General features: G+C 46.4%; 2 protein-coding genes across 2 annotated transcripts in view; one reads left to right on the top strand and one right to left on the bottom strand.

The window, feature by feature from the left end:
- STK24 (serine/threonine kinase 24) overlaps positions 1–4329 on the top strand; it is a 102779-nt gene extending 98450 nt beyond the window's left edge. The window contains exon 11 of the mRNA XM_033104461.1: positions 3294–4329. Within this exon, the coding sequence (XP_032960352.1) occupies positions 3294–3330 (37 nt within the window). The 3' untranslated portion in view covers positions 3331–4329. The remainder of the gene's footprint in view (positions 1–3293) is intronic.
- Positions 4330–7345: 3016 nt separating this feature from the next.
- The window catches only part of FARP1 (FERM, ARH/RhoGEF and pleckstrin domain protein 1), a 282515-nt gene continuing 275984 nt past the window's right edge, over positions 7346–13876 (bottom strand). Inside the window, exons 25-27 of the mRNA XM_033103882.1 lie at positions 10955–11062; positions 10354–10505; positions 7346–8882 (exon numbers count right to left, since the gene is read on the bottom strand). Coding sequence (XP_032959773.1) covers positions 8801–8882; positions 10354–10505; positions 10955–11062 — 342 coding nt within the window. The 3' untranslated portion in view covers positions 7346–8800. The remainder of the gene's footprint in view (positions 8883–10353; positions 10506–10954; positions 11063–13876) is intronic.

The raw sequence follows: 13876 nt of genomic DNA, 5'->3' as shown, positions 1-13876 counted from the left end.
GCTCTTGACACATCAGAACAGAATACCTGTAAGATACGTGTCTGCCCTTAATGATACGGCCTGATCATCAGCCAGAGCAGTCCCGTCCTCAGCCAGATGTTTGCAACTCTCCTTTTGGTTTTATGCTTTGAAGTCAAATGTCCAAAGGCTCCAGAAATTGGGGCTTGGTAAGTGCAGTGAGAATAGATATGGGGGTGTTCTTTTCCTTGGGTAATTGTGCCAGCAGCGCTCCACTCTGCGTCTGGCTCTGAAGTCCTGTTGTGACAGCACCAACCCGCAGGGAGTTCCCTGTCCCCTCCAGTGGCCCTGCTGCCGCATGTGCTCTAGGGTGAGGAGTAAGTGGGGGTGACGATCTGGGCCACCCCACTCACTCGCTTGGACTTGTTTTAGGAGCGTCCTTGTGGAGGACGTCTCTGTGACGTCCACCCCAGCACAAGAATGGTGACTTGGTATTTAGAGAGCGGAGGCCTGCCGTCGGCGGTGCTGGCACAGCCTTTCCTCCACACCCCGACCTCAGCACTCCGGAGCACGAGGCACGTCCTTGCTTTGAAATTCACCGTCCAGTTAAGTTGTCCAGGCTCTTGAATCCCTTTCAAAGGATGGCTGAGCCTTCATGAGAATTAGAAGTGTTTAGGTCTGTTCTGAGGTGTCAGCTTGACAGCACAGAAAGAAGTTTGCCTCTTCTTAGGAGTGATGGTTGAAGGGACTGCCCAGGGTCCTGTGAAGAGTCCCTCTAAAGTGGGGCTTCAAGAGGAAACCTCGGTTCTGACCCGTCAGGTTTCTTCTCCTGAACTCTCAGGTTCCTTTGTAAAAGACATCCCAGCTTTCTGACTTGCCCTAAAAAAAGTTTAGCTACAGAATAAAAACTGTTTACTTGGCTGCCTTTAATTTTGAGGCAATAGGCAGAATTGTTCTCTGCCCTGCCTTGATACTAACGAATTACAGCAATAAAGGATAACAAAGAAAGTCAAGTCATCATATACTTACCCAAATATAGTTGTTGTTACCATGTTTGTGTGTATCTACCCCATTATGTGTGTGCAGTTAATTTCTAACAGCTTCATTATAATATTCATTGAATGTTTTTATCATATATTAGCGTCACATAAGCTTTTCCACTATTCCTTAATAATGGTCCAATTTTCTGATTTCTCAAAGAAATTTGGTATCACTTCTCATTTTAGTGGAATTTATTTCTCATTAAAAAAAGCCCTTACATCTCAAACAAATAGAATTAAACCCAAAACCAGTGGTGTTATCATCTTGGTTTTGTTTTCTGCGTTTGTAGTGTCACTTTTAGGACTATTTTTCACATTGTCCCAAATTGCCTGAAATTAGTACCAGTGATTTATATATGTGACTTGATTTCCCTGCAGCTCCAGGGCACAGCTGGTGCCCTGTCTCTGTTTCCCTTTCTTTAGTTGCTGGTAGGAGTTGATCTGTGCCAGCACTGTTCAATAGAAAGATTAACGTGAGCTACACATAGAATATTCAGTTTTCTAGTAGCCACATTAAAGAAAAAGTACAAAAGGGACAAGTGAAATTAGTTCTAATAGGTTTTTTAACCCGCTGCATCCAAAATCTTATTTTAACATGTAATCAATATAAACAAGTATCAGTAAGGTATGTCACATTCGTTTTAGTGCTGAGTCTTTGTAATACGGTGTATGTCTTGCACTTCACATCACACATCTCTGTGAACTTGCCACATTCCAGGTGCTTAGTAGCATATATAATGCAGATAGTACTACTGCTGTCTACATTACGTTTGAAGTTTTACTTCGCAGTGACGCATTAGACATCCTGGGTCAGGTCAGCGTTCTTTCTTCTTTCTCTTTCCTTTATGACGTGTAAACCCTCTCCTCCTCAGCCAAGATGACCCTGCTCCCGGGTCCTCGCCTGCTTCCCCCAGGCCTTTGCTGATGCCGTCCATTTACTCCTGGGCTCCCCAGGCTCTTCCTTTGTCCCCCTCACCCAGCTGCTGCCAAACCACAGTGGCCATTGCTGATGCTTCATACCCATTTTACTCCCCAGTGCATAACTCCAGTGGATGACCTCAAAAAACGAGAGCTTGCTTTTGTGTAAAGCATTTCAAAAGCTTCCTGTATGTCTCAGTTTGAATTAATGTGTGGGTCCCTTTGTGTGGCATCAACTCCTCCCATGACTTAGGCATTTGTGCTTCTTGAAAAGTGAGTCTTAGCATCTGTGGCTAAAGCATGTTTTTCAAGAGGATCTTTTGGTAACCATTTGTTTTCTGGGACAGTGCCACGTATTTTAAATGCCTTAAAAGAGGAGCTCTAGGTTGGAGTGTTTGCCATAGGCCCCATTAAACACTACTTCAGCCATCTCCTGTGACTGGGTAAGTTTTGAGGTGGCTGAGGGGATCTTGGCCACAAGGGCACCCCCACCCTCCATCCCACCCTTTTCTGTATTTCAAAGCAAGACAGTACTGGGGAATCAGTGGGAAACAAGAAAATGTACATGATCCCACCCTGGGCCGGTTACCATCATCATCATTCTCGGTGCACCGCCTTCCATGGTTACATACACGCCATGAACTTACCTAATGTTTTACATTTCTGAAAATTACAGCGCATGTATAATTTTTGGACATTCTTTTGTATGTATTTAGGATAAAGAAATTAGGTAAAACTGTGTAAAGTTTGTGCACACTTGTTAAATGTGTGTATATTTTTCATATTGCTTAAATATAATTACAGGTTCTAATCTCTGCTAATTTCATTCAACTTGCTTAGTTTCCTTAACTGTTTCTCTATTGTTGCACATTAGAGTTGTTTTCTAATTACTATAATTACAAAAAACCTAAGAGACCGTTCTAGGAAGTGGATTACTTGAACAGGTGTTACTATTGTGGCCAGAAGGTATCTTGCGCTGCCACTCAAATCAGCCATGTTTCTGCATTCCTGGAATCTTCCTATGTCATTGGGTATTATCAATTTTTCAGTTTAAAAATTGATTATAAGTAAAGGTGTGTTATTTACATCTTTTTTCTCTCCTGGAAGGCTGAACATATTCTCACTTTTTATCACACTTTTAGTTCTTTTATGACTGGATTTAACTTATCTGAAAATTTTTGTGTTGGAATCACGATTTTCTTAATTTTCATTTATTCTTTATATAGTAATCCATTGATAGTTGCTCTACTTAATGTTTTTATGATTTGGGATTATCTGTAAAAACTAGGATTTTGGTTAGCGTTTGAATTTTTACAAGTTTTTTAATTTAGAGAAATGATATTTACTTCTTTTTTTGTTTTTTGTTTTTTTCCCTAGATATTCTCTAAGTGGTGGAGGAACTTCATCCCACTGAAATTCCTTTGGCATTTGTGGTTTTGTTTTTCCTTTTTTCTTCTTCATCCTCCTCCATTAAAAAAGTCAACGAGAGCCTTTGCTGACTCTGCTGAAGAGATGCGCCATCGGGGATTCGTCCCCCCGCCGAGGCTGCCTGTCTCGGGTCACACGGCCCTTTCTCGCTGGCCTTGGCCAGAGAAGTCTCTAGATGGGGTGGGGAGGGTCAGCTCCTTTAAGCGATCATTTTATTATTCTTGTTTTTAATTTTAACCATAGTGCACATATCAAGGAAAGTGTCTTTAAAAACAAACCCTGAAATGTATATTTAGGATTATGATAAGGCAACTGAAGAAATGAAACCTCAGGTATCCTGCTTTAAGTTGTAACTCCCCTCCCCGGGAGATGGAGATTGCTCTGGTGGATCAGTGTACAGATTTGTATATAGTGTCATTTTTACGGAAACCCTTTTGGCGTGCATAAAGAATCACTGTGTACAAACTGGCCAAGTGCTTCTGTAGATAATGTCAGTGGAGTAAATATTTGACAGGCCATAACTTGAGTCTATTGCCTTGCCTTTATTACATGTAAATTTTGAACTATGTGACCAGTGATTTGGGTTTTATTTTGTATTTGCAGGGTTTGCCATTAATAATAATTAATGCCCCTCTTATGGAACACTCCTACTTGTACCTCAACAAATGCAAATTTTCCTCTTGTTTGCCCTACAACCCTTTTGGTACACTTAGAAGTTGAGTTCCTTTTTCATTGATGGTACTATTTCTTAGTGTTTTAAATTGGAACATATCTTGCCTCATGAAGCTTTAAATTATTATTTTAAGTTTCTCCCCGATGAAGTGCTCTCGTCTAACATTCGTTTGGAACCGTGCCACTGCCAATCCCGCTCCAGCTGTACCGTTCTTTGCAGTATGATTTTCTGTTGCACCTTGTAGTGAAATCTGCGTATCATCTTCCCCACCTAAAAATGTCTGAATGCTTACACAAATAAATTTTATAACACTTACATTGCATACTCTCCTTGAAACGTGACTCTTCAGAGGGCAGTGCACCAGCCGTGTATGCGTTTGTGTGTATGTGTGGTTGTGTGTGTGAGGAGACATTTTAGAACGCTCCAGGAAGAAGTGCCCGCATCAAAATGCTGAATATGCAGTTCCCTTTGCGACTTTCACAAAGTGGCCATTGAGAAGATACGGCTGAATATTGCCGATTTGTGAAATTGCTCTTTCTCTTTCCAGGAATCTCAATTAAGGGTTGTTTGCTTCTCTTAAAGGAGCCTGTGGCCGCTAACTTGTCAGCCAGGTGTCTGTCCTTTCCTTGGCAGGGTCTTGCTTGCCCAAGGGGGGAATATATCTCTGTGTCTCTGGTATGGGAAATAGAGTTCTTACAGTAATTCTTGACTGTTCGATTTAAATATGTGTGGTACTTTTATATTTGTTGATATGAATTATGCCATCTGTTGTTGGAGTAGCAGTTCCTGAGGGGGAAGACAAAGGATCTTTGGAAGCAAGGACGTTACTGGGTAAACTTCCGGATGGAAGGTCTGATACCTGCTGGCCCGGTGGCCTGGAAGTTCCAGGGAGGGGACAGAGGCCCGAGCCTGAGACTTCTGGGTGATTATTGTTTAGGTTTGTTACCAGAGTCTAGTTTTTAAATTCTAAAATTAAGTTGTGCTTTTTTAAAATTAGAAGTAGATTTGGGGTGAATTAATTTCTTTAAAGGATACATTTTGGTTAGGGGAAATAGAACTTAATTGCTGATTCTTATTGTGCGTGTTACTCTGCATTAAGAATGTTAACTTCAGTAATAGATTTGGAGAGTATTTCGTGTTGTTTGCGAGAATGTTCGGTATGAGGGAGTTGTTGGTTTCCCTGTGGGGCATAAGCCAGAGGTCAGTTGTGTTCATTGCGGGGGAATCACTCCCAGAATGAGCAGTGTCCCCCCACAGTGCTTGTCTCGTTTTAAGAGAGACAGCAGAGGCAACAGCTTTCTGATTGAGCGCTCGTAACATTTGCAAGTTGTCAGTGACGCTGAAGCCAGTCCCAAATACGAGTGAGGGTTATGCTCCCAGGTAGAGTGTATTCCAATTAAGCATATTGGTGTGAACGGTTAGTTGATTTTCTGCAATCGACTAGACTGGAACACACAACACCGCGTCCCGGTTACAGCAGCAAATTAACTCTTAGTTTATTGGGAGTGTCTTCTGTTGATTAAGCTGCTTGGGGAAGATGTGGTTTGACTGGATTTTAAATGTGGATTACCTCCTTATACAATCTTTTCTGATTTGCTACTTGGTGTAGACACACAACCTCAGCTGATGTGTTTTTAAGGGCATCATATTTAGCCAAGGAAGCTAGCGTTTGTGTATCCACTTTAAGTCCTTCATTAAAAGACAGACCGCATACCAGAGCTACAGTGGGACCTGCCTCCGACAATATAAACTGCTGTTGGTGTTTAGCCAGACCTGTGAGCTCAGCATTCAAGATGGATTTATTAACACTTGGAAGCCCGTCAACGCCCAACCCGAGCAGTTGACAGCTTATCCACCTGGAGACTGCAGGTGGTGGTGGTGGTTTCACAGCAGCACAGCTGCCGCCGTGGGAAACAGGCAGTGGCTGTGCTGGCTGGGGGTTTACGGCTTTATGAAGTCGTCTGTGTCCTGGATGGCCGTACTACGTGAGGGGGCCACCAGTGTAAACCGGGAGGTCTGGGTACCCTAATAGTCAGTCTTGATGTAACCAAGTGGCCCACACCGTCCGAATCTGACAGTTTCATTCTCGAGTTGGTCCTATGGAGTATCTCCTTTAGTTCTTCATGTAGTAGTTTGTACTGTTCTTTTGGCAAAACATACGGTCTGTCCATAAGTATTTTTATATTTTCTTCCTTAAAAATATGGCTTCTGTATTTCCGCTGTAAAATACGGCAGTAAATCGGGAGTGCTGCAGGGCGTGTTCTTAAGCGCAGGTACTGTATCAGGCAGGGGTCAATAAAGTTCACAGAACACAGTGGTTTTTGTAATTTTGTGTCTTGCGTGTAGAGGGAATGAACTGAATGTTGTGTCCGCCCCAAATTTTATGTTGAAATCCTAATGCCCAATGTGATGGTATCAGGAGATCAGGGATGAAGGTGGAAGCCTTCTGGTGGGATTAGTGCCCTTTTGACTCCGTATCACTCCCTTGCCCCTTCCACCATGTGAGGACGTACCCAGCTAGCTGAATCCAGAAGCAGGTCCTCACCAGACCCTGAATCTGCCGGCACTTTGATCTTGGACTTCCCGCCTTCAGAACTGGGAGAGAAATTTCTGGTGTGTATAAGCCACCCAGCCCCTGGTATTTTTGTTACCCTGTCTTAGTCCGTTCAGGCTGCTGTATCTGAAACTGTTCCTGACAGCTTGGCAGTAGTCTGACTTACCCACATGATTTGAAAACTTAGCTTTTCTTTGAAGTCATAGGGGAGCACAGATGTTACTCATAGATGGGAACCGGAAGGGTCCAGCACATGGTTTGGAGTCATTCAGAAATACTGAAGCAAGAGACCACCTCATCCCCGAGCCTTGTAGAATTTAGTGACTTCTGGGGGGAGAATTATATGCCTCTGCCATCTCCGCTGCTTGGTGACTGGGTCAAATGCACTCAAGCGTTACCTTTTCAGGGTGTTGGGCTTGCCCTTGGGATGTGGGAGAAGCCTCGGGGAGCTAACTTGTGTCTAGGACCCTGTTCACAGAGGAAGTGGCAGGTAGCCCCTCCCTCTCTGCTTTACCCACCCCTTTGGGTTTCAGACCTTGTCTTTTATTGCCACTGATGACCAGTCTCCTGGAAATGCACTGCTTCCCAGTGCCAAGGTGAGAGAAGCAGGTAGCCTCTAAAATACCGTGTTTTTCAAAACGTTACTTGAGCAGTTGAGTCTGTTGTTTTTCTTTCACACCCACCCTGCAGTGACCAGCGAACTCCACCCCTCACCTGCAGAGGCACCAACCGGAATTAGATGAAAATAAAGACAAGAGACAAGGTGGGTTGTTTTGCCTTCAAATTTATATGCTGGATTGTGGCGTGAGGTATTTTTATTCCCTTTTGTTAGTACTTAAAACCATCGGGTACATCTTGTAAGGCAAATGACTAACACATCTCAAGCTCCTCGTCCATTTGCACACTGCCATTCCCACACAAGTCAGTCACAGCTCTGCAGAGTGGGGTAGTCCTGTGTTTCTCAGGTAGGGGCTTTCTCAGGTGTGGCGCAGAGCCCTGGAAGAGAACTGGGTTGGATTGGCCGCGCCTTCTGGACCATGTCAGAAAGGCTTAAAAACGCTCGGGAATAGCTGCCACCCCATCTCCACAGAGAGGAGGCAAACAGATTGTGACTCGTGGGCCCCAGCAGTTACTAGAAACATGTTCCCTGTGTAGTTCGACTGTCAAGGATGTGCAATGTCATACTGTTGATATCCCATACCTGGGGGAATGAGTATAAAAAAGAAGAAAGAATGTTTTTTGAAGACAGGCACAATATATACTACTATTGAATGTGCAGTTGCAAACCACAGTTGCAGTAGGTTATAGGTAGGTATGATGATGGGTGCCAGGGGACGACGCCCCATGATGTATGGCGCTTCTGCATCCATTGGAAGCTCACAAAAACTCTCCATGACGTAACACACCACAAATGGCCCTGATTATTCACAGACAGGTTTTCATGCGTGGGAAACACACAGCAAACACCACAGCTTAATACCCTCCCATTGTATACACCACTCACAGAACAGTGATAGTCTAGAGAGCACACTGGGTTTCTGGTTCCATAACAGACAACAACCCACTACAGTTGGTAAATAGGTCATCACTCAAACAATTTGGTCAACTTGCGCCAAAATATTGGTCTAGTAACCAGCGTTTCCTTGGAGCACGAGACCCCAAAGTGGAACGTCATGTGGTACAAATTGCTAACGAATCAGAGTAAATCCCACTAACTTCCTATTATTATAAAAGTAGAAAGATTGGAAAAAAAAAAACGAAATCTGAAAATGATCTCATTTGCTTAAGACTGTGCTACGTGTATTGCAAACACTGGAAAACCCATTTCTTAAAATGCAGCAGCCTATAAAAAAGGAAGAGTGTTTGCCCTGTCTTTTGGTTGAACAGATGTGTTTGTACTGCTTTGAAGGTGCAGTCGTGGAGGAAAAATTGTCATTTGGCACTATATTAATGACAATGTTTTAATACTGGCACAAGCTAAAAACAGCCCATCAAGAGAATGACAGCCAAAACGCCACCAGCATTGGAGGTGGGAGCACTGTTCCGTTCAGATGAGCGGTTAACAGCTGAAAAGACAAGGTTAAAAATGGTTCTGCAGGGACAGATGAGTTGCTGTAAAACCGTATTTTCCAGACAGGTGTTAATTTTACTAGGCTTCATTAATACAGAAAATAAATGTCTTCCAGGAAAGCAGCCACTGCTGAAACAATCAACAGGTATGTCCTGTCATCAATACACATGAGATTCTTTGTGACTCAGAACGTGGGCCCGCGAGGCCGAGCTGGTGGCACTTCGGATCACGTCCATCCACCTAAAACAAGAGCAAAGCAATTGTCAGGGGCCACGTCTTAGAAACATTGTCACAGATTCATGACACTGGGCTGCCATGACTTGGAAACTACTGCAGCGGTGACTACTGCCTGGTGTGGAACCTGCCATTTAGTGGACGAAGAGTTCTTAAACGGACTCTTAGCACCCAGGCAGGGGAAGCGAACCGTTGGCCTGGGTGTGCTTCTGTTCCAGAGAACCAGAAGCCGCGATGGCTATGCCCTGGCCGGGTCACACAGCAGCACACTCCAGCTGGAGCAGTTAGAGGTGACACGCATGCTTAGTGGGAGTTCCATGTTATACGTACGTTTGAGTATTTGTGCTGTACTGGTAGTTTTCAGATACCCTGGGGACAGTGGCATTGTCTGGAGATACTTTTGGTTGTCACGAGGGGGTGCAACTGGGATGTAGTGTATAGAAGCTACGGATGCTGCTGAACATCCTACAGAGCACAGGAGAGAGCCTACTTCCCTCAACTAGGAATTATCTGGTCTGAAATGTCAGTAGTGCCAAGGTTCCTGCCTTCGTGAAGTTTACAGCCCGGCTTTAGACATCCCCGAATCAGGTCTTTTTGGGATCTCACCACCGCAAGGCGAAATGATCCTTGCCACAACAGTGACAAGATCCCAACGTGGATGCATTGTGCAGGATCCAATTTGAGAAGTGCTGTCCCCGGACTCACTGCTCAAGCGCTGGAGCTGAGAGACTGCTGTTCTGGGAGGTTTCAACTCGCTCACTTCACTGGGGATTGCGCTTTGATTAGAAATGCTTGTGGGTAGTGAGGGAACGAGTTACTCCCCTGTCAACAGCATGGTCAGGAGAGAGAAGTTTCTCCCTACGTGGGGTGGTGACTGCTGCCCTGTGGACCCTCGTAGGTGGTGGTTCAGCAGTGACCACTGCGTGTGCAACCGAGGACAGCCCGAGGTCAGGGACAGACAGAAGCCACTGGTCAAACGTGAGGGGCTGGCTCTCCCAGTTGACTTTTTTTTGTCTACAGGAAGACTGCTGCCCCTGGGTCTCACAAAAAAGGTAACGGGGATGCACTAGATTCTTTCCCTTCTTCATGTGATCCTTTGACCGGAAACAGCCTTTTGGCCACAGCCCAGTCAGGAATGTTAGGGCTAAATGACTGCAGCCCTAGATTGCACGCGTTAGAGACTTAAAAGTGCAGTGTGTGTAGCATTAACTTCTACTGTACAGGTTAAGGACTGAGGTGATTTTCCAGGGAATCATGGCTCCACTTGCTTCTGTGAGAACAGAAGTGGACTCTGGCAGACGGACCTCAGGATTATTCTAAGCAACTGCCAGGGTTAGAAGGAAAAGCACATTCTGGAAGGCAGTGAATGCCCACCCTGGGCTGTAGGAGAGCCTTACCCACTCTCGGGAGGAATCTTACTGTTTAGAAGCGGAGCGTCCTTTTTCCGCAGGCACCCTGTGCAGAGGGAAACATTTACCTTTCAAACGTGTATTCACTTTCAGCCCTGAAGTAGTATACGTGGGACTTGAAATGCAGCTTGAACACGTGGTCTTTGTGGATGTCCTCAGACTCCGAGGGAATGGTGAGCGAATATCCAAGCAGAGGCAGGCTGGCGAGGGGGTGATTGTCCTGGCAATGGTCAACAGGAGTGGCTTTGGAGAGGTGGCCACCGGCTTGGAGCCTGGCTGCAGCCTCTTCCCCCAAAGCAACTCTGGAAACCAAGGCAGCTGGTCTTGGCCAATGCACCGTAGTCCAGCTAGTGTATCCAGGACATGAGCCATGAAATCAATCATCCCCCCTTGTCCACTGAGCAGCCAGCTGGCCCTTTTCAAGGCTGAAGTGGTCCTTCAGCAAATGGGTGTCAGCCTTCGCTTAGCGTTGAGGGTCCCATGGGCATGACCTTGGCCTGCAGGCCCCCTGCTAATACTAGGCTTCTCTCCAGGCCTGGCTGTGGCTCAAGGGCAAAGTTCTTCCTCCTCGCAGGGGTAGGGTGCTGCGTGGGGGTCCCCAAGGCTCTCCCCAGCCCACACACTTAATGTCTGGTCCCCAAGGCCACCTGCCCTGTGTGCGGCACGTACCTGGTGTGACTTGTAGAAGAACAGGCAGAAGTTCGTGAACACCACCCACAGCTTCTGCCACCCGTTGCTGTTTTTGAATTTCCTTAGCAGGTTCCCAGACAACTGATTCTGAAAGACAAGTAGGGCCTGGAAGGAGCACAAATGGGATCCCCACCAGCGGGACGCAGCCTGGTCCTATGGGAAGGACACACGGTCTTCACAGTCCAGTGAGCGCCTCAGTGGACAGACCCCGCCTATACTGGGGTCCACAGGTGAGGACGGGGGTTCTGAGAACAGGCGTCCTGCAACTGTCTGAAGAAAAAGGCATTTCTCCCTAGTAGATGGAGGAGCCCCTGGGAGTTAGACTTAATGAGTCTGATTGGATTACTTTTTCTTGTCACCTATTATGGATCAAATCCCCCTCACCCCCCAAAGATGTGCTAATAACCTCAGTACCTCCGAATGGGGCCTTATTGGAAACAGGGTCCTCATAAGTACACTTAGTTAAGAGGTGATCACACTGGAATAAGTTAGGCCCTTACCCCACTATGACTGATGTCCTTATAGACAGGAGGGACACAGAAGCACTCAGGGAAGAGTGCCCTGTGGAGACAGAGACAGACTGGAGCGATGCATCTATAAGTCAAAGAACAAAGACAGCTAGCAAACCCCAGATGCTGGAGGAGGTGAGGAAGGATCCTCCCCTACCGCTTTTGTGGGGAGCTTGGCCCTCTTGACTCCCTGAATTCCGGACTTGTCCTCCAGATGCTGGGACAAATTTATTTAAGCTGCCCAGCTGGCGGTGCTTTGTTGTGGCAGCCGCAGGTGAGGAGCCAATACCTAACAAGCAGCCCTCTTGAGCCTCTCACCAGCAGCTCCTGGCTGCCATCTAGTGGCCCAGGCAGAACACTGGGTTTTGGGAGAGAAGTGACCGCCCCAGGAGATAAAGGACGAGTTTCATGTGTAAACCAGGATGCCCCTGGCACACCTGGCTCTAAGTCCATAACTCCTGTGGTTTCCCAGAGACCCCCCAGGAGCTGCAGGCACAGACAGGTGCTGCGAACGCCCAGGCGGCTGCGGTGGGGCGCCAACAGCAGGGCATGCGTGTCCTGGCCGACTGCCCAAAGACCCTCAGTGTCACTGGCTGTAAAGAGGACACCGAAGGCCTGTCTGCGTCCCTGACAAGCTGGCAGCTTATTACCAGGGAGAATCAACAGAACAGGAAAACGGATGGTGGTGATGGTTGCACTTCCTGTCACTGAATTATTCACTTAAAAATGGTTAAATGGCCAAGTTTACCACATACCACAAATAAAAAAGACATATAAAAATATACCTGAGTCTAACTTTATCCCGTTGGAACTTTTCCAATAATTTGTGTTTAATCCAATAAGCATTTTTAAGTGCTTCTATAAGTAAGGTCTCTATGGCAGGAGTTTTAAAATGTCTTTGCCCTCAAGTTGCTCACAGTCTGATGGGGAGATAGGACGAAGGAAGTGGACAGACAGCTCGTCCATGTGGCCTGGGGCTGAGCTGGACTGAGTGGGAGGGGGTGTCCTATTCCCCCAGTCAGAGACCACCATCTATCACCCTTTCTGGCTGCCATTCATCCACTGGTAGAAAGGCACAAGAAAGTGGGGTGCTCTGATTTCCAAGCAGGTGATGGATGGCACATCCAGAGTTGGGGTTGTACTGCTTCTGGAACATCACACGTGATTACACGCAAGTCACAGTGCGGAGGTAAAGAGAGTAGCAGATCTTCCTTACACTTCATGTGTTTATATTGAATCAAATAAATTCCTCCAGAGTCCAAGATACTTCTCTTAGCTGCTGTTACCTTTGGAACAAGAACCAGTCCTGTGTGCTATACACACTGGATTCTAGGTGGGTTCACAAGAACACTCTAAATTCTGCCAGCTGCCTTAAATCCTCTCTGGAACACACCAGGGTATAAGCTCTGAATAAACCCCTGGCCTTGCCATCCTAATAGCCTAGGTACTTTTGAACAATCGTACCCACTGGCCTTTCCTTGTGGCCCCAGCAGCCTCTGAAATTGCCAACCCTCCCAAAACTCGCTCCCTTTGGCTTTGCTCCAATACATTTCAGTCTCTTACATGGCACCTGGTCCCCTAAGCTCTACTCTCTCTCCTGTCACTGCTCTCGAGGCTGAACCATTTTGTCTATGCACACAACTCAGGTCGGCCCCCAACCTGGACCAGTCTCCATCTGCTTTCACAGGAGAGATCATCATCCTTGAACCCAGACCAGCTGACTTCTCATTTCCTTGCTACCTTTCCCAGTGCCCTCCTCTCCCTCTTGGCTTCCAAACTGCTCTGTTCCTGTTGTGGACTGAAATATGTCCCCCCCAAAAGAGATGTTCAAGTCCAAAGCCCTGGTACCTGTGAAGGCGGCCTTATTTGAATGGAAATCGGGTCTTTGCAGATGTAATCAAGGTAAGTCATACTGGAGTAGGATGGGTTCTAATCCCAGTGACTTGTGTTTGTAAGAAGAGGCCATTTGAACACAGACGCAGGCCTTAGACGTGCGTCTACAGGCCCAGGAACACAAGGATTGCTGGCAATCATCAGAATCCAAGAGAGGTACGGAGCAGACCTTCTACTGGGGGCTCCAGAGGAGCCAGTCCTGCTAACACCTTGATCTCAGGCTGCTGGCTAGCCTCCAGCACGGAGAGAGGATAAACTTCCGTTAACCCGTTTGTGGTATGACAGCCAATGAGAGCTAATGAGAGTCCCCACCGAATTCTCCTCAGTGGTGTCCCATACTCCTGGTCCTTAACTGTATGCAGACTGTTAATAACACCCACCTCTGTCCCAGAAATCCACCACCCCCTACCTCCAGTTCTGAAAACTCAGAACCCTAAGCAGGCAAGGCTTTGCACTGGCCATCGCAGTGTCAGACTCCCCCCAGGTCTGATGTGAACCC

The sequence above is a fragment of the Rhinolophus ferrumequinum genome, chromosome 4 (genome assembly GCF_004115265.2).
Source record: "Rhinolophus ferrumequinum isolate MPI-CBG mRhiFer1 chromosome 4, mRhiFer1_v1.p, whole genome shotgun sequence".
Taxonomy (NCBI): Eukaryota; Metazoa; Chordata; class Mammalia; order Chiroptera; family Rhinolophidae; genus Rhinolophus; species Rhinolophus ferrumequinum.
Note: the sequence above shows the minus strand (reverse complement) of the source record. Positions and strands in the feature narration are given on the sequence as shown.